The sequence below is a fragment of the Myodes glareolus genome, chromosome 7, assembly GCF_982192425.1.
Source record: "Myodes glareolus chromosome 7, mMyoGla1.1, whole genome shotgun sequence".
NCBI classification, from domain to species: Eukaryota; Metazoa; Chordata; class Mammalia; order Rodentia; family Cricetidae; genus Myodes; species Myodes glareolus.
This window is the reverse complement of record NC_142032.1, coordinates 76,518,623-76,546,083: the sequence shown is the minus strand read 5'-3', so window position 1 is coordinate 76,546,083 and position 27,461 is coordinate 76,518,623. Positions and strand designations below refer to the sequence as shown.

At 48.1% G+C, this 27,461-nt stretch overlaps 1 protein-coding gene and 1 pseudogene across 3 annotated transcripts in view; one reads left to right on the top strand and one right to left on the bottom strand.

The window, feature by feature from the left end:
• Nucleotides 1-508: 508 nt before the first annotated feature.
• The window catches only part of Bcl7c (BAF chromatin remodeling complex subunit BCL7C), a 33,018-nt gene continuing 6,065 nt past the window's right edge, over nucleotides 509-27,461 (bottom strand). The window contains exons 6-7 of one of the 3 annotated variants that reach the window (XR_015003097.2): nucleotides 1,020-2,345; nucleotides 509-901 (exon numbers count right to left, since the gene is read on the bottom strand). Coding sequence is in view for 1 of the 3 variants with exons in the window: in XM_048455025.3 (XP_048310982.1) it covers nucleotides 2,148-2,345 (198 nt within the window). In the remaining 2 variants the exon portion in view is untranslated. Of the gene's footprint in view, nucleotides 2,346-27,461 lie in introns of all 3 variants that reach the window. The other 2 variants (XR_007235966.3, XM_048455025.3) reach the window with 2 other exon arrangements.
• LOC125413726 (proteasome subunit alpha type-3 pseudogene) lies at nucleotides 5,923-8,259 on the top strand (annotated as a pseudogene).

The following is a 27,461-nucleotide window of genomic DNA, read 5'->3' as shown; positions in this document are numbered from 1 at the left end:
ATGCTCTGAGAAATTATATATTTGTAACTAAGCTTTTGTATCAGCAATTTCAACTCATGATTGTGGCGTACTATAAGTCTAACTGGATCTGTAAACATCTTGTTATTCAGATACTACCCAGTGTCACACACTGACAGTTTCCACCTTTTGAATATTTAAGGCTTAGAGCTCTTTTTTGTTTGTTTTTGTTTTTTGAGATAGGGTTTCTCTATGTAGCCCTGGCTGTCCTGGAACTAGCTCTGTGGACCAGGCTGGCCTCGAACTCAGAAAGACCCGCCTGCCTCTCCCTTCCTCTGCCGGGGATTAAAGTCGTGCGCCACCGCCATGGCCAGCAAGCTACTTTAAACTGCTACTGACTGTGAGCATCTTAGCCTTTAAAGTACAGAGAGTTTGGAAAAATACAAAGGATGATTTTTCTGGATCTCCCCGGAATTCTTAGTTTTCATTTCTAATTCCTGAAAATTAGTATCTGTTGGAAATTTGAAAACTTCTGCCCTTTGGAAATTCATAAGTCTTAACTAAAATCTTTATTTCTTGAAGTCCCCCAGTCACTCAGTAGGATAGCACAAGCCACTTTCCGTGGCTTCTGGGAAGTCTCCACACGGGAGTGGGGCCTGGGACGATCTTCCTGCAGCAGTAGGACTCTAAAGGGGTCACCCAGGGACCCGGGGGCTGAGCTGGAATCTCAGGCCTTACCATATATTTCTATAGCATCTCCATTATGGACACAAAATTCTTTCCTCTCACGGGGCATCTGCTCATTTTATTATTTTTTTAAAAAAATGTCCTGAGTTGGGTGTAGTGTTACGCACCTTGAATCCCAGCACTCAGGAGGCAGAGGCAGGCGGATCTCTGTGAGTTCAAGGCCAGCCTGGCCTAGTGAGTTCCAGGCCGGCAAAGGCTGCATAGTGAGACAGAAAAAATAAATAAATAAAAAATATTTTAAAAAATGTTAAAAGTCCTATAGAATTTTCCACTGAGAAAAACGGATGCTCCATAAATGAATGCCTTAAACTCACAGCTTCAGCCCCACAGCAAGCCCAGCGTGAGAAGTGGTGTACCAGCAGGGCCTGGGGGTCGGGCAGGGAGCTGTCGGAATGCTGGTTCTGCCACAGGCAGGCTGTGTGACTTAGGGCAAGCTCTTCAACCACCTGGCTATGTAGTTTCCGTATCTGTAAAATGTAAAAGTAACAGGATCTATGACACTGAAATATTGTATTAAATAGTTCCCACAAATTGCAATCTGTAGTAGAGGAAGCCCTCAATAAGTGGGAGACATTTCCTGGCATGACAGGCCCAATATGTTGTTAAGTCAGGAGGCAAGAGGTTGATAAAAGCCCTTGGAACCATTCAAATGGCTCATTTGTCATGGGTTTCTCAAAATGGGTCGTTTCCAGGTAGGTTTGGCAGGCTCAGGGCTGGACCACAAGTTTCCATCCATCCCTGAACTTGGGTCCTCCAGCAGGAGGTGGTGGCCTGGTCTGGAAGGTCACTAGATCACTCATGTGTACCCCTTGCTTGACAGGCAAAGTTGGCATGTGTCTTCTTGAGCCAAAGGTTAATTGGCAGGCCTAGCGTCCACAGGCCTGTGGAGGGAGGGAGGGGAGGCTGCCAGGTGCTTGCTGGAGCGGTGTGTCTATACACGGGTATACTCCTACACAAGCATGAATTTGGACACCACTCGCAGACTCTGCAAACTAGCACCTAGCACCTACTGCCCAATGCTTCTGACACTGCTCGCTGCTCACCAGGGTAGATCCTGTGGTCCCGAAGGTTGAATGTGCCACCTTGGGGGCCATGCCTGGCCCTTTGGCGGATGACTGCCCCAGTGCTTGAAGCGGTGGCCAAGTCGACCCAGGGTCCATCCTTTTGTATACTCAAGTTGCTTCTAGGCATCACCCAGCGGGGTCCTTAGGCGCTCCTTGTCTGTGACCTGCCCCAAGCCCCACAGTTTTGGACCCACAACAAGCAAGATGGATCCAGATTTAGGGTTGGGGACAAGCGGAGGGCTGGCTGCCTACCTCCAAGTACGCAGAGCAGGCATCCATCTCTGAAGCGCTCTCCACCCTCAAGTGGTACGAGTGGGTGAGTGGATCTTGGGGCAGCTACAGAAGACCTAAGGGCCTCACCTTGCAGGATGGGCCTGCTCACCTCCCCTTCCCCTGTGGGACCGTCCTGGGCGCCCTCTGGGCCTTGCTCCCACCTCCCGGAGCTCTGGTGTCTGGCACTGTGGAAGCAGACCGGACGTTTGTCCGGAGGCCTCTCCTGGGCAGAAGCCTCCTGAGGGGTTCTGTTTTCAAGCCTTTCTCTTGGAGGGCTCTCCTCGTCATCCTCATTCCAGAGTCCTGCAAGGAGAGAAGAAAACACCGATAGTCGCTCTTCTCCTTACCCTGCACAAGGCCGGAAAGACAACAGGAGAACTAACAGAGAAAGCAGAGAGAGAATACTGTAAACAGCTGGAGTCTGTGTTTGTGTGTGTGCATGTTTGTGTGTGTGCATGTTCATGTGTGCAGGCGCGTGAGGAGGCCAAAAACAGGATCTCTCACTGAACCTGGAGCCCCCAGACCGGGTTAGTATGGCTGATCAGTAAATCCCTGTCTCTACCTGTCCCCACCTCCTCAGCACTTACATACAAACTTGCACCAACAGTCTGGTTTAAAAAAAAAAAAGCCAGGCGTGGTTGTGCTTGCCTGTAATCTCAGTACTTGGGGCGCAGAGGCAGGTGGATCTCTGTGAGTTCAAGGCCAGCCTGGTCTACAGAGTTCCAGAACAGCTAAGCTACACTGAGAGTTCCTGTCTCAAAAGTAAAGCAAACATCATCATCATCATCATCATCATAAATATCACTTATTTGTTTTGTGTGAATGGAGGGGAGTGAAGGCACGTGTGTGAAAGTCAGAGGACAATGAGATGAAGGGTGTCTCCTCCCACCACAAGAATCCCAGGGCATCCTACCAACTAAACCTACGTTCTGTATTCTGAGAGAAGACAGGAGTGGAAGGACAGCCTGGTTAGGGATGTGAAGGAGCGGTTTCTGCAATCAGACACTCTGGGCTGAGTCTTAGGCCCAGCACTTCTCACTCTGCAATCCTGAACAGCGGCGCACATTTGTCCAGTCTCGGCTTGCTCAGCCGTAACATGGGAGGAATGGAAGCAGCCGCAGTGTGGAGGGCGAGTCCACAGATCTTCAGGAAGGCAGAGAGCGGTTACCTTAAAACATTTTCCACCCGTCAACCTTGGCAGTCCTGTTCCCTCCCCTCAACCAACACCACTAATACTATCTATTAGAAGTCAGCAGGAGCCGAGAGCGCGTAGCTGATTCAGTTCCTTGAGACGGAAAAAATACAGATGTGTCTGCAGCATCCTGCTGACACCAGAAAGCGGAAGCATTTCAAGGATGCTCGGCGCAATGACACAAAGATGAAGATGATCATTAATCATGGTCACTGTCCAAGCTGTAACAACTTGAAAACCCTAAAGTTCTCAACCCGGGAAGCTTAAAAATAATTACTGAAAAAAATTACTGAGCTCCAAATCCTAAAAGAACAGTCCTGGGTTCAATAAGGGACCTCATCCAGATGACTTCAAGAGCATCCAGGGCCGAGGATGTCGCCCATGGCAGAGTGCTTGACTGACATTTCTGATGCTCAGTTCCATCCCCAGCCCTGCCAGAAAAAGAAAGAACTAAAGTTCAATAAGAAAATCAAACACCCTAATGAAAAATGGCAAAAGGCAGGGCTGGAGAGGTAAGAGCACTGACTGCTCTTCCAGAGGACCCAGGTTCAATTCCCAGCACCCACGTGACAGCAGAACTGTCTGCAATTCCAGTTCCAGAGGACCCGACACCCATGGCAAAACAATCGACACATATAAGCAAAAATAAACTTTAAAAAAGTGGCAAAAGGCTTATATGATGTCCTCAAAAGCATAGGAGGCCAGGCATGGTGGCACACGCCTTTGATCCCAGCACTCAGAAGGCAGAGGTAGGCGGTTCTTCTTCGTGAGCTCAAGGACAGTCTGGTCTACAGAGTGAGTTTCAGGACAGCCAGGGCTACACAGAGAAACCCTGTCTTGAGAGGAAAAAAAAAAAACTAAAAAGAAAAAAATTATAAATTTAAAAAATCTTTTCAAATTATAATATTAATGATGATGAGAAGAGATATGACTTAGTGGCTATGAATCACTAACTAGTAAAATTCAGTGGTAAGTTCTCAGGATTCCATATGCTATATCACCTTTGGTGTGTTTGAAGTTTTGTCTTTAAGATAAGTCTTATATATTCCAGGCCAACCATAATACACTCTGTAGCTAAGGATGACCTTGAACTCCTGACTGTCTTGCCTCTACCTCCCAAGTGCTAGAACGAAGACCTTCACTTGGGGTTACAAAACTTTTTCAAAGAAAAGACCTTACTATCTCTCCTTCTAGAATTAAAGGTATATGCCACCACGCCCAGTTTCTAAAACTTGCAAAATATTTTCGTGTGTGTGTGTGTGTGTGTGCATACCATGTGCCTGTTGGGCCCGAAGACAGTGTAGGATCCCTTGGAACTGGAATCATAGGCTTTGAAGCACCTTACGTGGGTGCTGGGAACCAAACTCAGGTCCTCTTGCAGACCAGCATGCTCAACCACCGAGTCAACGCTCTGGCCTCACAAGACAGTTGTTTAAAAAGCATACAAAATAGGGAGTTTAGAGCACGTCTTCTCTTGCAGAAGACCTGGGGTTCAACACCCAGACCCACATGGTGGCTCACAACCATCTGTAACTCCAGTTCCAAGGGACCCCACCTGCTCTGGTGTCTGTGCAAATCAGGAATGAACACGGTGCACTTACTATATATAAAGACAGAACATTCATACATATCAATAAAAAAATCTTTTAAAAAACATACAAAATAGGCTAGGCATGGTGGCACATGCCTTTAATCACAGTGCTCTGAGAGGCAGGCACAGGTGAATCTTTGCAGTTCCAGATCAGTCAAGGCCACAGAGTGAGACCACGTCTCAGGATAACAAAACATAGATCCGTGCACCAACTGAGGAGCTGGCTGGGGTCTCTAGAGACTGTAACAGACTGTGTTCTGTGCTGGGTCTTCCTCCGTATTTTCTTCTGTGCTTGTCTGTACCTCAGGTCTATCAAGGTCTGGGGCAAGTGACCTTCCTTAGCGTTGCAGCAGCATTCTGAAGATGTGCTCCCACCCACAGAGTTCTATCCCCTGGGTCAAAGCTGCTGTCTAAGAAACACCGCAAAGAGAGTTCAAAAGTGTAATCAAGGTGCCATTTTAAATCCTGGCATCAAATTTTTACATCAGGTGTCACGGAGGTGGAGGGTCCCCTCGCTGCTGCCCAGCTTACATTGGCCAAAAGCTGCTATGCAGGCTGCTGAGGGGTAAACACTGCCAAGTCTCACCCAGCACTGAACCCTGCAGGCTACAATGCCATCCTGCCTAGCAGTGTGTGCCCACTGGCGCCATTGTGGCATGACTGCAGTGGTAACTGAGCATGATCTGACTGGCCATTAGGCCTGCTCTGCAGGAGCAGTTCCCAGCTGGTCAAAAGCCCACTGCTAGGGCGATCGCAGGCTTTGGGGATGGGGCACACCTGCTGTTGTTTTGCTAAATGGACTTGCCACTGCATCATACAAACTGCACTGTAAATATTTATGTTTATATCCAGACATTTCTGGTGCTCTCTTGCTCTTAACTTTGGTCATAGAAGCTTCTGTTTGTAGTAGTGGTAATGGTTAAGGCAGAGACACAACTGGTCAGAGTACAGAGTATAAGTTCCTGTGAGTGCGTAGCTGAGAATAAATCATTTGTATCAATTTCCACCAAAACCTCAAGAACCACTGTGGGGGTGGGGTAAACGCAAGCACTCCCTGATGGAGGGAGAGCTAGGAAATGCTGGCGTCTGGTCATAGCATGGGTGATGCGCACGTGAACGCACACCAGGTAACTACCTGCACAAGATCAAGCCAATAAAATCCCAGCACCGGGGGCAGGGCGTGCACCAGCATGGTGCCTCCAGCATGGTGCCAGGGGGTGGGGCGTGCTCCAGCATGGTGCCTCCAGCATGGTGCCAAGGGGGCGGGGTATGCTCCAGCATGGTGCCAGGGGGCAGGGCGTGCTCCAGCATGGTGCCAGGGGGCAGGGCGTGCTCCAGCATGGTGCTAGGGGGTGGGGCATGCTCCAGCATGGTACTGGGGGTGGGGCGTGCTTCAGTAAGGTGCGGGGAGGAGGGGGGGTAGGGGGAGGAGGAGGTGGCGGGGAAGCACACACCTTTAATCCCAGCAGATTGGGAGGGAGGCAGAGGTAGGTGAGGTTGATCTCTGAGGTCCAGGTCAGCCTGGACTACAGAGTGAGTTCCAGGACAGCCAGGGCTACAGAAAACCTGTCTCAAAACCAGTAAATAAAAAGATAAGTACAATTCCAGCGTGGCTGGGGGAGGTGGACAAACTATTGGCAGTTCATGGCTGTTAAGGGACAGTTGTTCTCTGAGGACATGGCTGCCAGTGAATGGTCACACCCATGTGTGTATGGGCAGCACTAATTGGACTCAGGGTCGTTAGTAAGAAAATAAATAAGGAAATGAAGTTGGAGGGTTATGGGTGGGGCACAAGGAGGAGCCGGGGGAGTCGGTGGGGGTGGGGTGATTTATGACCGACACACACTGCATATTTGCATGAAACAGGCTTATCCCTTGAGCTCAGGACTTGGGTGCCGACTTAAACAACATAACAAGACCCTGCCTCAAAAACCAAACAACTGAGGCTAGAGAGATGGCTCTGAAGTTAAGAACATTTTCTTCAGAAACTTGAAGACCAGAGAATGCAATTTTCAAAGGGTACACACACACACACACACACACACACACACACACAGAGACACACACAAGCCTGCCTCTGCTTCTGGAGCGCTGGGATTTAAGGTGTGCCCTCCAGGGCTGGAGAGAGGACTCAGTGGTTGGGAGCACTGACGGATCTTCCAGAGGACCTGGGTTCAATTCTTAGCACCCACATGGCAACTCAACTCACAGCTTGTAGAAGGCCGCAACCACACTCTCCACCATAGATGGCGCTGCACCGCCAGGTGAGCTAGAAAGCTCACACATGTTGGTATTTTTCCACTACTCCCAAGGTATCACCTGGGACTGGGAGCAGTTGACCAATCAAAGAATGACACGTCCAAAGCAGGGTCTGTTTCCTATATAAGGGATGGGTTCCATCTTATCTATGTCTCCGCCATGTGGCTTATGCTCTAGCTCCCAAGAGACATAAAGCTTTACTGCAGAAGTATCCTATATGTACCGCATGGTTCTTGCTGGCGAGACGGAAGCGCGGGACAACAGCTGTCTGTAACTCCAGTTCCAGGGGACCCAATAACCTCACCCAGAAGCACAGGAGGGCAAACCACCAGCGCACATAAAAACAAACAAACAAAAACCTAGCTTCCGGTAAACAGCAACAGAAAGTTTCCGCAGACCTAAGACTCCCATTTGGGCAGAGGGAAGTCCAAAGGCCTCTCCCTGACCGACTGAAGAAATGGTGGCAGTTAGGAAGGAGGAATGATGTGTCTCCACACCTATCTTGCCTTCATTTCTTCCCTAAAAGGGGATTCTATTTCCATTCTGCCCTGCTTTCCCAAGTTCCAAAGTTTGCTAGGGGAGATCTATGTGGCCTGTGAGAAACAGGTGGTACCAGGTATAGCCTGTTGGCCTCTATGCTCTCCTGATGGAAGAGGTTTCAAGACGAGCATGCCATGAAGGCCATGGGACTCAGTACAGCTATTAGCAGCAGAAGTAAAGAGAGCGTTGCCTTGGGGTAGAAAAGCTAGTCCTTTCCAAACTCCATGAAGGAGGCTCCAATAAACGACTTTCTAATGCTAACCCACATGTTGGAATTATATACAACATAGGTTTGTTGGCAGATATTCATTTGTTAGCAGACATAACAAGAGAAAACACTGCCAACTTTAGATCTAATTTTGGCTGTAAGAATCCTCTAGAACATCTCACAGATGAAACAACCAGAACACTATAAGTGTTCTTAGACCTTTAGGCAAGTTGGGGGTCTTACAGCTCTATTTGGTTGACCCCTCCGGTGTTTCATATGGTTATTGGGTCTGTGCCATTGGCAAAGGCAGGCAAGCTGCAAAGACATCACATGTGGTGAGGTTAAAGACAAAGCTCTTGAACTAGAGCTCAGCTGGGCCGGTGAATTAACTAAAGGAATGTTATGGGACATTGTATCACACTGGTGATTGGGACTGTGTTGCTGGTTTATCTTTCCTGCCTGAAATACCTGACTGGTTTAATAAGAGCTGAATGGTCATAGGAAGGCATGAGAGAAGAGGCGGGACTTCCGGGCAGAGATAGGAATTCTGGGGTGAAGAGAGGCAGAGACGCCAGCAGGACACTGAGGAAGTACAATATGGAGGGGAGGTAACCAGCCACGTGGCAGAATGTAGATGAATAAGAGCAGGTTAATTAAGTGATAAGAGCTAGTTGGGAACAAGCCTAAGCTAAAGGCCGAGCATTCATAATTAACAAAAAGTCTCTGTGTCGTTATATGGGAGCTGGTGGTCCCAAAAGACAGTCTGACAACAAAGGAAGACATACGTGGCTTCTAAAGCTGTAAGGAAGGAGGCAGAGAAATGTGGGAAAGAATCTTTGACGGAAGATGAAGGGGGTGACAGCATCTTCAGCATCTACCTTGACCATTCTGCGGCCACCCCCATAACAGTTTTGTACCATGAATTACACATCCCCGCTAACCAATCTTCATTAAATGTTTGTCTTATAAACAACAACAAAAACAAGTTTCTGCTAAGAAGCCAGGAGTGTGGTACTTTGTCCTAACAGCCCTACCAGAGTGAGATGTTAGCCCACTGGAAATGACAAGACTGTCCTGAGCCACCTGCCTGTGTTGAAGCAACCTCATTTCCTATTCTGGCTACTAAGAAGCAATAAAGTGCCGGGTGGTGGTGGTGCACACCTTTAATCCCAGCACTGAGGAGGCAGAGGCAGGCAGATCTTTGTGAGTTCAAGACCAGTGTGGTCTACAAAAGCTAGTTCCTGGACAGGCTCCAAAACTACAGAGAAACCCTGTCTTGGGGGGAGGGGAGAGCAATAAAGTGAGGGGAAAAAAAAGTCAGGGCGAGAGAGATGGCTCAGTGGGCAAAGGTGCTTGCCACCAGGCCTATGGACCTGAGTTCAATCCCTGGGACCCACACAGCGGACAGAGAGAAACACCTCCCTTTAGCTGTCCTCTGATCTTCATACAACAATGTGGTAAACACACATGCATACAATCGTAATTTTTTTAAAAAAAATTTAACTGACTTTAGTAGTTGGGTTTTTGGTGCTGTGACAAAATTCCTGAGAAAAACAACTTAGAAGAAAAGCTCAGCTGGACGCTGGTGTCACAGCCCTTTAATGCCACCACTGAGGAGGCAGAGGCAGGGGGGATCTCTGAGTTCAAGGCCAGCCTGGTCTACAGAGCGAGTTCCAGAGTTCCACAACAGCCAGGGCTACACATCTCAATGATGAGGAAGAGGAGGAGGAGGAAGAAACAACGTTTATTCTGCCTCACAGTCTCAGAGGCTCCAGTCCACTATTGTTTCGGGATTTGTCTTGAGGCAGAGTGACATGGAAGGGTACAGAGACACAGACCTGCTAATCTCACCTCACGGTGGGCAGGGAACAGAAAACATAACCTCTGACTGTCGGTGACTCGGCCTTCCAGCTGGACCCACCTCCGAAGCGGGGCATGTCTCCAGGCAAGGCTAGAGTACAGAGTGGACACTTCACATGCAGATGACAAGGGCTGTGGCGCACAGAAGCAGCCCCTGTGTGCCAGCAGCTTCTGTGCTCTGGTTTGAGCAATTGGTCCCCAGCCAGTGGCACTGTTTGGGAGGCTACGGATCCTTTGGACATGAGGTCTGGTTGGCTATCACTGGCCTCCAAAGACAGGTCCTCAAGGATATCCAGCCTCCAGTTTCAGCCTAGCTCTGCTTCTTTTCTTTTCCTTTCCTTTCCTTTCCTTTCCTTTCCTTTCCTTTCCTTTCCCTTTCTTTCTTTCTCTCTCTTTCTTTGGCTCTCTCTTTTTTCCTTCCTCCTTCCCTCCCTCCCTCCCTCCCTCCCTCTCTCCCTCTCTCCTTCTTTCTTTCTTTTTGGGTTTATTGAGACAGGCCTTCTCTGCAGCTTTGGAGCCTGTCCTGTGGAACTAGCTCTTGTAGACCAGGCTGGCCTCCAACTCACAGAGATCCGCCTGCCTCTGCCTCCCAAGCCTGGGATTAAATTGGGATTAAGGGAGTGTACCCCCCCACACACACTAGCTCTGTTTTCTTGACCTACAGAGATGTAAGCATCTTTGCCGCCAGCATCTCCTGCCATCAGCTTTGCCACACTCTCCACCAGGTCGGACTGAAACTGTGAGCGGAACAATGCCTCCCCCTAAGCTGCTTCTGCGGGTACTATCTCAGCAACCAGCAACAAGGAAGTACCAAAAGACCAAGCCAATCTCAGGGCGGTAATGGCTCCAGCTGACATTAAGTTAAGGGCTATCATTATAAGATGGGCTTGGGGTGGGTTCTACAGAGATGGCTCAGTGGTTAAGAGCTCTTACTCCTATTCCAGAGAACCTGGGTTTGGTTCCCAGCTCCTATACAGTGGCTCACAACTGCCTGCAACTCCAATTCCAAGGGACCCAAGACCCTCTTCTGGCCACCAAAGGCACAAGGCACACACAACGACAAAAAGTTCATATACATAAAATGAAATACACGAATATTTTTTAAAAGAGAGAACACTGGAGAGATGGCTCAGCAGTTAAGAGCACTGGCTGCTCTTTCAGGGGAACTGAGTTCCATTTCCAACACCCACATAGTCACTCACAACCATCTGTAACTCTTCCAGGGAGCCTGGCCCCTTCTTCTCGTCTCCACAAGAAAGTGGTACACAGACAGACATGCAGGCACAACAGTCATAGATAAAATTAAACGATAATTTTAAAAACGCCTTGGTAACATAGAGTCAATCCCAGCACTGCCGAGGCGAAGGCAGGAGAATCTCTGTGTCAAGTCCAGCCTGGTCTATATAGTGAGTTCCAGACCAGTCAGAGATACACATTGAGACTCTGTCTCAAAAATAAATAAATGAATGAATAAATCTTTTGACTCTGAGATGAGTCCTTCCACTGGCCTGGCTAGAGGCCAACACCATCGTTTGCACAGACACTGAGTCTCAAAGGGCCGGGTCACAGGTGCCAACCAGAACAGCACGGACTGCAGGGTGGGTTTTCTTCAGAGCCTTGTCAAGCTCTGGTCCCTATGATAACTCCACTGGTGATACCCAGTATGTTACCTCTGATATACAAGTAGGCCTCCGAGAATCAGGTCTTTTTTTAGGGGGAGCAGACCATGTGAGATGCAGCTTGACTCTGACATTAGAGGGCTCATGTTCACAAATATTAAGTTGCCTACTCCGCAAGTATGAGCCCTGGGATTTTGGAGGACACAGGTTTTCTTTTGTAACCAAAGATCGCTTGAAACCCTTCTTTTGATTGATATACTTTGTATGGAAAAAAGGTCAGGATGCTGGCTTCTCAGGACCAAGAGTCATACTGAGTTGCTCCAAGAAATATGTCCTGCAATCGGTGTCATCACCTGACAGAGTTATGGACATCTTCAATTATTCTCCAGAATCCGAATAATTTCTCTCCGGGCCAGACTGATGCATAGATGACAATACGCTCACATTAATTAATCTGTTTTCCTCGGGGACATGATCTTTCATGGGTCTTCTAAAAAGAAGTTTTCAAGCCTTTTACTGAACCCTCCCTTGCTCCCACATTGGCTCTCAGTCTGTGGGTCACAGGGTCTCTGTAGGGATTCACTTTGTTGCTTTTTTTTTCCAGTACCTTCTTCAAGACTGATGAAGCTTTGTCAGCAGAGGGCGCTGGAGGAACACGGTAAGAGGAAGGATCTGCTCCGCCTGGTTCTGGTCCTGCTGAGCTTTCATTTCTCTTGTCTTTGGTTGCAGTTTGGCTGGGCCAGTAGATGGGGACATCCTGGTGGTCCTCTGCCTTACATGGATGTCAGGAACAAAGAGCCCCCTCTTTACCATGCCTCCTCTCCCAACATCCAAAATCCAGACCACATCCTGCATTTGCAAGCACAGATTTCTGACGCTTGGACATCTTGGCACACACACTGCACCTTGACCTTGATGCTGCCTTCTCTAGTGCTGAACCATGGCACAGCAGTCTTTCTCCAGCGCTTGGTTTCTATAGCAACTGTCTCATAAGCACTGGACCACCTGTGTGTCTTGCTGCTTCTCCCAGACTTGTGTCTCACCGAGCATGTGTGGCCGGTGCCTGAGTCCTGTACTGACATGCCTTTCGAAAGTCTTTGATCCCTTCCAGCAGGGCATTCCTCAAGCAGGTCACATGGGGCTGTCAGTCTGGTTTTGTTAGAGCCCAGCAAAGCACGCCTGCCACAGTCCTTGGTTCCAGGCAGCTTCACCTGACACTGAAGATGACATCACTGCTGAGGCACATGAGTGACTAAGCTGTCACATTCTTTCAAGTAAATCTTAGTCCTAACGCTCAGCTTTAGGGACAGTGGCCAATCCTGATAGCTGTAACTTATGCGTTCCCTAGAATTTTTTTGGCTTTTTGTGGCTAAAACATTCAAATCATTTATTTATAATTCTTTTGTTTGTTTGAGGCAAGGTCTCACTATTACAGCTCAGATTGGCCTTGAACTTGTGATCTTCCTGCCTCAGTCTTCCAAATGCTGAGAATGTGTTTGCCATGACACCCCAAAATATTCTGTATGCTAAACTTTCCTGTTGCAGTTCTGCTTCCTGACTGTCTTAGTTAGGGTCTCTAGTGCTGTGCAGAGACACCATGACCATGGCAGTTCTTACAAAGGAAAATATTTAATTGGGGTGGCTCACTTACAGTTTCAGAGGTTCAGTCTGTTATCATGACGGGGAGCATGGCAGCACGCAGGTAGATGTGATGCTGGAGTAGCTCAGAGTCCTACATCTTGTAGGCAACAGGAAGTCAACTGAAACACTGGGTTGTATCCTGAGCATAGGGAACCTCAAAGCCCGCTCCCACAGCAACACACTTCCTTCAACAAGACCACACCCACTCCGACAAAGCCATACCTCCCAAGAGAGCCACTCCCTATGAGATTATAGTGACCAATTATATTCAAACCACCACACTGATTGAACCCTAACTATTCTAACTGGTACTGGCAATGGCCATAAAAAACAAACCTGGAAAGAAAAGATGGGGGGTCGGGCAGTGATGGCAACGCCTTTAATCCCAGGACTTGGAAGGCAGAAGGCAGAGGCAGGTGAATCTCTATGAGTTCGAGGCCAGCCTGGTCTACATAACAAGTTCCAAGACAGGCTCCAAAGCTACAGAGAAATCCTGTCTCAAAAACAAAACAAAACAAAACAAAAAGAAGAGATGGGGGATCCGTTTGGTCACACTTGGGCTTGCACAGGCTAAATTCTTTGCCAATAGAAAGTGACACACAGGGGCTGGAGAGATGGCTCAGAGGTTAAGAGCACTGGTCCCTCTTTCAGAGGATTCAGGTTCAATTCCCAGCACCCACATGGCAGCTCACGACTGTCTGTAACTCCAGTACCAGGGAATCTGGCACCTTCACACCAATGCACATGAAATAAAGTTAAATAAATTATAAAAAAAAAAAGAAAGTGACACACCAAGAATACCAGCTGATCAAGCTGTGACCTACATGACCTTCAAGTCCCAGCTGGAGCTGGGAATTTTGCAGGCGATGAAGGATATTATGTTGATGAGATTATCCTGGACTGTCCTAGTGATCCCCTTGAAGCCCAAGGGTCTCTGAAATCAGAGTTATTTCTGGCTGGGATCAGAGTAGACATGACTTTGGAAAGGCAGGTGCAAATGGTGAAGGAGCCATGAGCCAAGGGGTGCAGGGAGTCTACACAAGCCAGAAAGAGCAACGGCAGATTTCCCTTTAAGGCCTCCAGATGGGAATACACACAGACATGACCACACCAACAGAAACCACAGTGGAACATCTGACCTACAGAGCTGTAACAGAATAAATCTGTTTTTATTTGTTTGACCCTCCCGTCTCACTGTCCAGAGCGAGTGCTGTGACTGCAAGCATGGGCCACCAGCAGCAGCCATCCATGCTGCATTAAGCCACTAAATGTCTGACAACTTATTACATCAGTACGAAATGAATGTGACTGGGAAAGGTGTTTGCCTTGTTTTTGAGAGAGAGTTTCTTTGTGTGGCCCTGGAACTCACTTTGTAGACTAGGCTGAATTCTAATTCAGAGATCCTCCTGCCTCTGTCTCCCAAGTGCTGGGATTAAAGGCGTGCACCACCACCCAGCTCTCTTTCTTACAGCCTCTATTCCACCTTCCTTTCTTCTCAGCTTCCGGGTCTCACTTTTTTTTTTTTTTAAGATTTATTTATTTATTATGTTCACAGTGTTCTGCCTCCATGTATGCCTGCAGGCCAGAAGAGGGCACCAGAGATCTCATTATAGATGGTTGTGACCCACCATGTGGTTGCTGGGAATTGAACTGAGGACCTCCAGACCAGCAGTCAGTGCTCTTAACCTCTGAGCCATCTCTCCAGTCCCAGGTCTCACTTTTAAAAAATGTCTTAGATTTTTTTTTTGGTTTTTCGAGACAGGGTTTCTCTGTGGCTTTGGAGCCTGTCTTGGAACTAGTTCTTGTAGATCAGGCTGGCCTCAAACTCACAAAGATCCGCCTGCCTCTGCCTCCTGAGTGCTGGGATTAAAGGCGTGTGCCACCACCACCCGGCTAGATATTATTTTATATGTATGGATGCTTTCCTAGATGTATGTATATGCACCACATGTGCATTGGGTGCCCTCAGAGGCCAACCCCCTGGGACTTGAGTTACAGATGGTTGTGAGCCTTCATGTAGATCTAGGAACTGAACCCAGGTCCTCTGCACGACGACGAGCAAGTGCTCGGCACCACTAAGCCATCTCTCCAGACCTCCTGCCACACCTCACCTTGCAATTGTGACAGCTTTTTCACTTCCTGTGGCCGCTGACAGTCCCAGGGGAAAAGTAAGAGGGGAACGCTAGGCTTGAAGGGTGTAGAGGTGTAGATGCAAATTCAACCCCTGCAGTGACCTGGTGCTGACCTTCTAAGTTTGTTACTATTCCGGGATTAGTCTGTTTAGTTGGTTTTGAGATAGGGTTTTGTGTAGCCCACCCTGGCTAAAAGTAGTGTTTCAGCAGACACAGTGCACACCTGTGTCCCAGCATTAGGGAGGCCGACACAGGAGGATCACTGTGCCGGACTCTGAGGCCACCCTTGGCAACATAACAAGGCCAAGAGAAAGCGGCCAGAGCAGGAAAAAAACTATACCTGTCATCTGCAGATTCCTGCTGACAACACCTAGTATTTGCTATCCTTTGAGACAGGTTTCTCTGTGTAACTTTGGAACCTGTCCTGGAACTTGCTCTGTAGACCAAGCTGGCCTTGAACACACAAAGATCTGCTTGCCTCTGCCCATGAGTGCTGGGATTAAGGGTACGCCGCCACCACCCAGTGAGATTTAAAGTTTTTAAATAGTTTATTTAATTTTATTTTATGTGCACTGGTATGAGGGTGTCAGACACCCTGGACCTGGAGTTACAAACAGTTATGAGCTGCCATATAGAAGCTGGGAATTGATACCGGGTCCTCTGGAAGAGCAGCCAGTGCTCTTAGCTGCTAAGCCATGTCTCAAGTCCTGAGATTTAAAGATTTTTAAAGTGTGTGTGTGTGTGTGAGAGAGAGAGAGAGAGAGAGAGTCATGTACAGCCCTGCAGGAGCCGGGGACTGGACTCCGGCATTAGGCTTGTGTGGCAGCTGCTTCTGTCAAATGAATCTTCTTCATCAGCTCTGTATTTATTTTTTTGAGACATGGTCTCCATATGTAGCCTAGGATAGTCTCAAACTGGTGATCCTCTTGCCACACACATTAAAGCTGGGCATGGCAGGGAGGATCTTCTTTCTACCTCAGTGCTTGGAGGAAAGAGAGCAGAACCCTGGAGCTCTCTGGTGACCAACCTAACAAAACTGAGGAGTTCTGGGTCCAGTGGACGCTCTATCTCAAAAAATAACCTGGGGAGGCATATAAAGAGGGATATAGCACACACACACGCACACACACTCTCTCTCTCTCTCACTCACACACACTCTCTGTCTCTCTCTGTCTCTCTCGCACACACACACACACTTTCTCTCTGTCTCTCTCTGTCTCTCTCTCTCTCTCTCTCTCTCTCTCACACACACACACACACACACAAATAGGGACCAGATAACAGTAGCTACTACTACTATGGGTGTAATTCACAGACAGAGTGCTCACTTGCTTAGCATGTTTGAGGTCCTGGGCTCCATCCTCAGCACCGAGGGCAGGGGGCAGCTGGGGCAGGAGGTGTAGCTCAGGTGGCCCTGGGTTCTATCCCCAGCACCAAATGAAACCAGGTATCCTGAGACATTCCTGAAATTCCAGCACTAGGAAGGAGGGGAAGAGTCTGAGAAGGAAGGGAAGAAGAAAGTAGGGAGAAAGGAAGTGGAGGAGGGAAGGAGCTGACCCAGCCTCCAGAGCAGAGTTAGGAATCCAGGACGGTGCTTAACAACTCTGCCTCAATTTACTGGGCGAGGGAGTGAGAAAACACCCCACAAGCCAAACTAACTTTCTCAGCCCCACTTCCTGGACTACAGAAGGGGTATTAGATCAGGTATGTGAACTGAACACTGCTGTCCTCATCCAGCACAGCCTGGAAAAAAAAAGGGCCCAGCAGGGCCTCAGACGCTGCCCAGGGCCACAGCTGTGGTTAGGGAGCCACTGGGAGGGAGGGGGTCTAATCTGTACCAGTCATGCTGCAGGGAAACCGAGGCAGGGGCGAGCTCTGCAGGAGCGGCTGCCACACCCTCTGTTCAGGCAGCTGGGCCACACCTGCATATTTTTCTGGTTCCATAAAGGCTGATCAGGAAACTGAGCCAGTCCCTCCCTCTACAAGCTCAACCCCTCCGAGGAGAGGCAGTCGATGATTGGTTGATGAATCCATAAGCATCTTCCACCTGATCCTTCCCAAGTTCTTAAAATACATGAAAACTCCAAACATGCTCATTACAGATTTTACAACACATTTGACTTTACTATTGCATTTCCTAAGCTTCCTTGAGTGGGCATACCAGTGCAAGAAATTCAAATATAGCAGTAAACATAACGATGAAACAGCGAGGGACTGGACTAGAATCCCCGAGTTGTGGGAGGTTGGGTCCGGAGGATGGATAGTCCAGCCTGGACTACACAGCAAGAACCTGCCTCCCGACGACTGAGTCACAGATCCCCAGGCCTGGAACTTGACTCACAGTATTCCTGACAAAATTCATGCAGATGACCCCAAAATCGAGGAAAAGAACATTGGCTCATTGGCTCCACATTTTATTTGGGGTAGCTAGGATCTAGACAGGCAATGTGACTTGTCCGAGAAGTACAAGTCAGTTTGAATCTAAGAACAACCTCATCCCTGCTCTGCATCCCTATCCTATACCACTCAGGTCTGTTCTACCCACGGGAGCAGAGGACCAGACAGACAACCTGAAAGTCCACAAGTCCACAGCCAAGGTTGAGGGATGGAAAGGGTATTGTGCTGTCTCTCTTCTGTGGGGACTTAGGGGTCACCAGTCAGTAACACAGCCTTATAGACACCCCACTAACTGATGGCTGCTTCTGCCAGTTGAAGAGTGGATGTTTAAGGACACGTCTGACCTGGCCAAGTAACACAAGACAAAGAACCACTAACCGTGATGAGCTAGACGGTCCCCAGCTACCGCTCCGTGATCACCTGATCTCGACGGAGAGCCTCCAAGAGGACAAAGTCGGACACGGCAGTAAAAGCCTGAGCGTACATATGTAGCGAGACAGACTCACCTGGACTCCAGGTGAGGGGCTGGCATAAAGCTGAGGCCTAAAACTTGCTATGTAGCCAAGAATGACCACCCTGCCTGGTTCACATGATGTAAGTCCGGGCATTGAACCCAGGACTTCATGCATGTCAGTTAAGCGCTCTGTTAGCTGAGCCACATCTCTATTGCCTCTAACCCTGACATCGCTTTGGAAATGTAACCCAAGAACAAGCAGGACTTGGCCAGTGAAGAAGAAGTGCTCGGTCTTGTCTGTTTACCCTTAACACATGTATTATCACTGGCAATTTCCTCTGAAGAAACATGACTGTCACCCACACTGTGCGCTGGAAGGGCAGATGTGGCCTTCTACTGACAGAGGAAGGAAGAGACCCAACCACATGGGGAGTACAGTGACGTGCTCAGGATCTGACTTAGTTGGGAGGTCAAGGAACCATCCAGTAGGAGGTGCGACCCCAAGGCCTGAAAGGTACGGGTTTGCTGGAACGAGAGGACTGGAAGAACTTTCCAGCCAGAGGCACGGCAGGGGCTCAGTGACAGAAGCCCAGGCAGCTTTAATGTTTGGTGTTTTAATTTTTTTTTAAATGATGTTCACACACCCCATGCCAGCCTCAAACTCACTGTATAGCTGAGGATGGCCCTGAACACCTGACCTTTCTATTGAGATTATAGCTCAGCTTCAGTGTTAAAAGTTAGGAAGAAGTGTTAGGCGGTGGTGGCGCGCGCCTTTAATCCCAGCACTTGGGAGGCAGAGGCAGGTGGATCTCTGTGAGTCTGAGGTCAGCCTGGTCTACAAGAGCTAGTTCCAGAACTGCCAGGGCTACACAGAGAATCCCTGTCTCAAAAAAACCAACAAAACAAAATGAAAGTTAGGTAGAGAATTCCAGGGAGAGGGGCAAGAGAAGTGGGCAGGAGCCACATGGACAGGTCCTTGTCTGCTGTGCTGAAGACCTTTGTGGATGAGCTCTATAATAAAGCCAGGGAGCGTGGTGCAGGAAGGACTGGAGGACACAGTAGCATGGGGCCCGAGGGACCGGAGGACACAGCAGCATGGGGCCTGAGGGACCGGAGATACGGCAGCACTATGCCCGAGGGACTGGAAGACAGCTATTACCAGAACTGAGTGAGGGGTGAGGCAGATGGGCTAGCAGCTGAGGCCACACAAGGGACCAACACAAAAGGGGAAGAATTAACAGCCCCAAACTTCATCCACATAGGAGTAGCCAGTATCCCTAGGCTCTTAGTGATAAGCCCTCTGGGAAGCACACTCTATATTTCAGAATTCCTACTTTCAAGGGCAGTCAGGAGTCCAGATTTTTAATTGTTGTCAACACAGTCAAGATTATATAAACCAAGCAAATCCTATATTCATAGGCCTAAAAGTCAAAGCACTTTAGTATTGCTTTGGGAGCTTTCAGGACACAAGTTCGATGAATGGGGAGCCATGAAGGTGTCCAGACAGAGTAGTAGTAGACCACTCTGAGGTTTAATAAACATTGATTAGACTGGCAAAATGGCTCAGTAGATAAAGGCATCACCTCTAAGCCAGCAGTTTTGGTCGTATAACCCTTTCAAAGGGGTTGCCTAAGACCACCAGAAAACATAGATATTTACATTATGATTCATAACAGTAGGAAAATTACAGTTATGAAGTAGCAACAAAAAATAATTTTATGGTTGGGGTCAGCACAGCACAAACTGCATTAAAGGGTGGCGGCCTTGGGAAGGTGGAGAGCACTGCACTAAGCCTGAGGACCTGAGTTCTATCCCCAGAACCCCTGTGGAGGAAGGACACCCCCACAGTCCTTCCTCTCCACTTGCATACTGTGGCATTGCACACACACACACACACACACACACACACACATGCACGCACGCATGCGCACAAGCACACACGCACACTATTAAATGCAGGGATGGGGATGTCTCAACAAGTGATGGTGCTTGCCACCAAACTGATGACCTGAGTTCCATCCTGGGTACCCACATGGTAGAAGGAGAAAACTGTCTCCTTCAGGTAGTCCCCTGACCTCCATGGTGTACCATCCTGGGCACACACATGTCCAGGCTGCCCCCTGACCTCCATGGTATACCATCTGGGTACCCCATGTCCAGGCTGCCCCTGACCTCCACTGGTGTACCGTTCTGGGTACCCCATGTCCAGGCTGCCCCCTGACCTCCACTGCCGTACACTGCACAATACATAAATGTAAAGAAAGAGTCCACATCAACTGTAATGACAATCTGCTAATGTCCCCCAGTGTGAGTGCCAGACACATGCTCACCCTGCCATGAGGCTGGCCTCACATGAACTCACTTCCCATGTTCTCTTCTCCTCCCTTCAGCTCCAGCGACACCAACCTCGCTGCCAGGCACATCCTCGCTCAGGGTTGTCACATTGGCCATTCCTCTGCCCATGACACTAAACGGTATTTCCACAGACCTTCACATGCTTTAGAGCCTCATCTCCTCCGAGGTCTTCCTCAAACACGGCCCCGGCGGTGCCCCTTCTGACCTCTCTATTTAAAACTGCAACTGCGGGCTGGAGAGATGGCTCAGTGGTTAAGAGCATTGCCTGTTCTTCCAAAGGTCCCGAGTTCAACTCCCAGCAACCACATGGTGGCTCACAACTATCTGTAATGAGGTATGGTGCCCTCTTCTGGCCTTCAGGCATACACGCAGAAAGAATATTGTATACACAATAAATAAATAAATATTTAAAAAAAAATAAAACTGCAACTGCTTCTTTCTCCTCTCTCTCTTTCTGCATAAGTTTTCTAAAGTTCCCTTACAAGCCACACACAATACTCCAGTCAGCCACAAGCAGCATATATACCTGTCCCACAAGACTGTATCACCTGGGGACATTATAGCTTTCTCATTTTGTGCTCACACACTCTACAAAGTCACACAGCAACGAAAAAGCCCAAGATGCACTTGTCCAGATGCCTCCTCTTCCTTATGGGATGATGCGTGTCTTTCTGACTTCCTACCAGGCCCTGTAATGTCCTGGGCAGGCTCCCTGAAGGCAGGGTTCTTTTCTTTTTGTTAGCATTACACCCCCGGAGCCCAGAACAGTGCCCAGGAAACAGTAAGTACACCGTAACTCCATGCCACCGATTCGGGAGACTCGTCTGCCCTCACGGAGCATCAGGCTGATGCTGAGTCTCTGGCTGACCATACCATTGCAAGGCCCTCAGACAAGGAAGGTCCCACCTGGAAGGTCAAAGGGCAAGAGGATACCATGACTGTGAAGCCAAGGTTTGAAAGACAAGGGGAACCTGACAGGGGAGCAGAGAGGAAGGGACTGTGGCATAGCAGACAGAGGAAGTGAAGCCTCAGAGGTGAGACTGTGATCCACGGCATCTGGGGAAACGGTTGATGGTGTGCAGCAGCAGGGGCTGCATCCTGCATGGAAGGAGCCAGACAAGAAGGCTTGGCGGGGTGGCACCGTGGACAGATGTGGGCCCCTGAAGGGTTACCCACTGCACAGCAGAGGAGCTCGGGCCAAAGGGGGCAAGAATGAAGCAGGAAACTCAGGAAGCTGCTGAGCATCTTTCCAGGCACTTAAAGAAAGCAGAGCAAGGCTGCGGACGTGGCTTAGCATGCACAAACCCCAGATCCAATCCTCAGCACTACAGGGAACCAAGCATGGTGGCGCACACCCGTGATCTAAGACCTGAGGCTTCCATCCTAGACTACTGTCATGGCTCTTTCTGTTAACTTGACTACAACCAGAATCAGCAAAATCCAAGCAGGGACACCTGTGGCCGAGTTGTCCTCACTGGGTCATCTGGAGTGGGAAGATCCACCCTAAACTCAGGTCATAGCTTCTGGTGGCAGCCTATGTGAAGACCATGGGAGGACGCTTCTGCTTCCTGCCCTCACTCTCCCTGGCAGGGTCACCCCTTCACTGATGTTAGAGCCTCTGAGTTCCCAGGGTCTACCGAAGACCAGCTGAGACATCCAGCCACATGGGATGCCAGCTATCGGATCCCTGGACCTTTTTGTCAGGAGACAGCCATTGTTGGACTAGTCAGCCATTACCCTGGAAACCATGGTAATAAATTCCCTTTATATCTGTCCATCCTCTGGAGAACTGACTAACACAGCCTGTGGAACCGGGGCGGTAAGTCTAGAGCAACAGAAGGATGAATGTTTTAAGTATCTGGAACAAGCTTTCCAGTTTGCTGAGTTACGGAAGCCTCTGCTAGAAGCACAGAGAACAGTAAAGACTCATTTATGAACTCTTTGACAAATTATCGGTACAAATGCATTGATTATCCTGACTCACCTGATTGTGAAAAGAGGGGAATTTAGTGACTCTCTATATAAAACTTGGACAGTTTGGAGAAAAATGGAAACTAATGACACTGGTTGGTTATTCATAGCAACTCTGGATAAACTAACAAAGGAGAAGCATGAGCTCATTGATAAAACTGACCAACTTCTTAGAATCTCAGGATGAGCTGATGAAGGAAAATAACCAACTCAGGGATAAAATTGACCGGCTGCTCCAGAAGCCCATAAACACTCTGAAGGTTCCCAGTGTGACCTGGAAGACAGTCTGCTCTCCAGCAACCACGGAGCTCACACTGCAGAAAACCACGACAAAGCCCCCATTGTAAGACTAGCCGGATTACGGCGGAAATGGAAGCCCAAGCCACGGGAGGGTCAGTGGTCACAGTCAGGACATTGGTTGGTAAAGAATGGGATCCTGTAACTTTCGGGGGAGATGTGTGAGAGGTCCTTACTGAGGCTGAAAGCCTGGAACCTTCAGATTCTCAAGGGTTTGCTCTCACCTGAAGAAGTCTGTCCACTCTCAGCAGGAGATGCAATCCCGCCCCCACCCCCTTCCCAGAAACACTGCCTTTTCTGCCTTTGCCTGAGCATATCCATCCTTCATTGTCAGCTGAGCCCGCTGTAATTTTCCCTGAAAGAAATGCCAGGCAAGAGAACACTGATGTCCCCCGGGAGCCATTAATAATATGACTTAAGACCTATGACTTAAGGTCAGGCAGGCTCCTCAATGGGAGCTGGGAAATGTAGTCCATGGAGAGATGAGCTGCACTAGTAAAGAGCCTGGGGAGTCTGCTAACCCAGTCAAGCCGTAGTCTTGGGAACACGTGTGGGAATGGATTATAAGGGTGTGGGAAAATAGCGGAAGGCACATAAAACTGGATTTCTGAGGTGGGTGGGCAGAGAGATGGTTCAGTAGTTAAGAGCACTGACGGCTCTTCGAGAGGACCCAAATTTGATTCCCAGAATCCACGTGGCAGCTCACAACTGTAACTCACACATGTGGTACACAGATTAGATAGCTAGATAATTGATAGATAGATAGATGGATGGATAGATAGATAGATAGATGATAGATAGATAGATAGATAGTAGATAGATAGATAGATATATAGATGATAGATAGGTGATAGATAGATAGATGATAGATGATAGATAGATAGATGATAGATAGATAGATAGATAGATAGATAGATAGATAGATAGATGATAGATAGATAGATGATAGATAGATAGATGGATGTATATGCGTGCGTGCGTGTGTGTGTGTGTGTGTGTGTGTGTGTGTGCACATGTGCGCGTGTGTAGGGGCAAAACACCAATATACATAAATTAAAAAAAACTGGATCAGGCAGGGTTTATTGATATGGGACGACTGTGTGGAAATTCTAGGTTTAATATGGAAGCTCACACAGTTATAAAAGGCATGACGGTGCATACCTTTAATCCCACAACTCAGGATGCAGAGGAAGGTGGATCTCTGAGTTTGAGGCCAGCCTTGTCTGTAGAGTGAGTTTCCAGATAATCAGGGTTACACACAGAAACCCCGTCTCAAAAACAAAATAAAACAAACAAAACAAAAGGTATTTTGGTAGTTCAAGTAAGAATGGTCTCCATGGGCTCATATATTTGAACGCTTAGCCCCCAGTTGGTAAACTGTCTGATGATTAGGAGGGGTGGCCTTGTTGGAGGAGGTGTGCCACTGGGGATGGGCGTGAAAGTTTGCCCGCCACATCACACTTTATGTCCCCCACCTGCCCTGCCGAGGACCAGGATGTAGTAGCTCTCAGCTACTTCCCCAGCACCGTGCTCCCTGCTGGGGTGAGAATGGACTAACCCTCTGAGACAGTAAGCGAGACTCCAATTAAATGCTTTCTTTTCTAAGCGTTGCCTTGGTCACGGAGTCCCCTCACAGCAATGGAACGGTGTCTAAATTGCCTTCACATGTATTCGTCCTATCAATTCTGCTCCTCTAGAGAACCCTGACTAACAAAGCTACACCATAACAGGATGGAGACTTAGGACATGCTGGCTCAGGAAAGGGGACTAGGAATGGGGACATTGATGGGCACAGGGAATGAAAGGGTAGGTGGATAAGAAAATGAAACAAAGGCCCACGGGACATTTTGGGGGTTGGGTGGCGCCCACGTGAATAACTGCATCCATGGAAAGCCTGAGAAAGCTTGGGAAAGAATAAAGCATGTTTTCTTGGTAGCAGCAATTTCTCAGGTCTGCTCTGCTTGCTACAAGCAAGCAAGGACTCTCATCTAAGAGACGCTTCCTGACTCAGCTTTAGCTGTAAAACCTTGCAGCTCTTTAAATAGTGTTGACAAAAATCTGACTGCATGTTTTTTGGTTTTCAGCCGTAGCAGGAAAAAAGCTGCGCCATTTTAAAATGCCAACTTTCTGGGCCGTCCTGCCAGGGCAAACTCTGACTTTCAAGCAGGTGGTCCCGACTAGGGAGGTTTTGAGTGTTGTTTAACACTGTTGCAGCTAGCTTGCTGGCAAGGACCTTGAAACGCCATAGAGTTGCGGCAATAAAACGTGGCTACAGTCGGTACCCCAGTCGTGAGGCTGAAATCTTGAAAAGCTAAGGAATGGGCTAGATCTAGCCACCAAAGCCACGGCTCCTTAAAGACTCCTGTAGTCAGAAAAAGAGAGATATACAGTAAAGAGAGATTCAAAGAAAAAAAAACACCTCTAAATGGTTTACAGCGTGTTAAAAATATATGCAGGCTTAAAAGAAAAAAGGTTAAAGTTCTTAAAAAAGAAAGAAAGAGAATAGTTGGGTGTGGTGGTACACACCTTTAATCCCAACACTTGGGAGGCAGAGGTAGATTGACCTCTGTGGCTTCAAGGTGTGGTAGCACACGCCTTTAATCCCAATGCCTGGGAGGCAGAGACAGACAGATCTCTGTGAGTTCAAGGTGTGGTAGCACAAAGCTTGGGAGGCAGAGGCAGACAGACCTCTGGAAGAGTTCAAGGATAGCCTGGTCTACAGAGGGAGTTCCAGGACAAAGATACACAGAGCACCTGTCTCAAAAAGCCAAAAGTTAGGGGGGAGGGGGAGAGAAAAGGGAGGCGGGGAGGAGGTGGAAATTTTTAATAAATAAATAAATAATTTTTTAAAAAACCAAAAGTTAAAAGTAAAAATAAAAGAAATACAGATTAAAGTAAAGCCACATAAAGATGGAAAATACAGAGAATCTTGCTACTGTATGCTATAAAGCTTTCTTTGAATTGTTTGAATGCTGAGGAAGGAGCTTACAAATGCTGCTGAATTAATCCAAGTTAGGTATTTTGAAAATACCTTGGCTTCAAAATTGAAGTCAAAAGGTATGTTACTTTGGAGAAGAGGATTTGTTTTGTTTCCACAGAAAATGAGAGGCTGTGGATTCATTCTGAAATAAGAAAAATCCAGTTTGAGCAAGGAAGACTACCTGAGAAATCTCCAGCAGGAATAGATGGCCCAGATGTCTGAGTTCTACATCCAGAACAGGTTCAAGACTGCTGCCTGAGATGGTCAGGATTCACAGGATACTCCAGTCAGGACTTGATTACAACTCTAAATTTTCTTTAGGTCCCCATAAGATTATCAGCGCCCCCAACCAGCAGGAAGTAGCCTGGAAAACTACGCCCACATTCCCAAAAAATGGACTATGGATATTTTCCTTTGTTTTTTTTTTTTTAAAAAGAGGGGGAAGTGGTGTGGGCCCCTTCATGTTACAATTGTGTCACCATTTGGCATTTGAGTCTGGAGGCTCAGAACAGAATTTGGAGGAAGGGAATTAACTTGAGAATATGGGTGAGGCAGGAAGATATAATGTTCATAAAGAAAAAATTAGGACAGGGTAAAGAACATCCAGGTCACACGGGCCAGGGGTAAGTAGGGAAGAAGAGGGAGCTGCAGTGTGAGAGTCCCCAGAAAGTGCACATGGAGAGGGAAGGGGAGGCACAGCGTCACAGCTGGATGTCACCAGAGAAGGAGCAGCTCACAGCCCAAGATAGGGGTATGGGAGCCCAAGGCCTGTGACCAGGAGAGGAAAAGAAATGGGAAGACTGGACTTGAATCTTTTAAGGCCACTCAGAAATGGATACCTGCTATAGAGCCAGAACCTGCCCATGACAGGCAGGTTTCTGGTACCTGCCGTACACCTTGGTATATCCCTATCTTATATGGGATGATAGGGAAAAAAAACCCTGTTATTTGTTGAGCTTTAACTGTGCACTCAATCAAAGGCGCTCTCTCTCCATGAATTTCCTCATTCAATTCTTAGAATAGTTTCACCAGGCCCACATTATCACTGTGCCCATTTTACAGATCACAAAACAATGCAGATGAGAACAAAGAGGTCACACTGAGAACGACCACCACGTGGGCTGGAGAAAAGGTGGTAGTCAAGAGCACTGGCTGCTCTTCCAGAGGACTTGGGTTCCTAGTACCCACACAGTGGCTCACAATCCTCTGTGACCTCAGCTCCAGGGTATTTGACACTCTGGCTTCCGAAGGCACCTGCACTCATGTGCACATATCCACATGTAAACACACACATACACACGCCCCTACAGATTAATTAAAATATTAATTCTTTTAAACATGGGCCTGGAGCCAGGTGGTGGTGTAGATGCTTTAAATCCCAGCATTTCGGAGGCAGAGACAGGCAGATCTCTGTGTGTTTGATGCCAAAGCTACAGAGAAACTATGTCTTGAAAAAAAAAAAAGGTGGAGAGATAGCACAGAGGTTAAGAGCACTGGTTGCTCTTCCGGAGGACTCAAATTCCATTCCCAGCACCTACATGGCAGCTAGAAACTTTAGCTCCAGTTTTAGGGGATCTGCCAGCCACTTCCAGTCACCTCAGACACTGCACACACTCGGTGATGGACATACTTAGGCATACATGCAGGCAAAACACCTGCACACATAAAATTAAAAATAAGAAACTGAAAACAGTGAAATTCAAACCCAGAACTTGAAATTTACAAGGCACTTTACAGTTTGTAGAGCGTTTATATGACTTCATAGTGTCACCTCGGGAAATAATGAGATGACTCACACACCCAGAAAATTGCTGAGATTACTTCATCCTGATTATTGACCCCCCCAGAGATGTCCATCCTAAGCCCCAGCATCCGTGACCTTACACAACAACGGGAGAGATGTCCATCCTATGTGAGCACGTG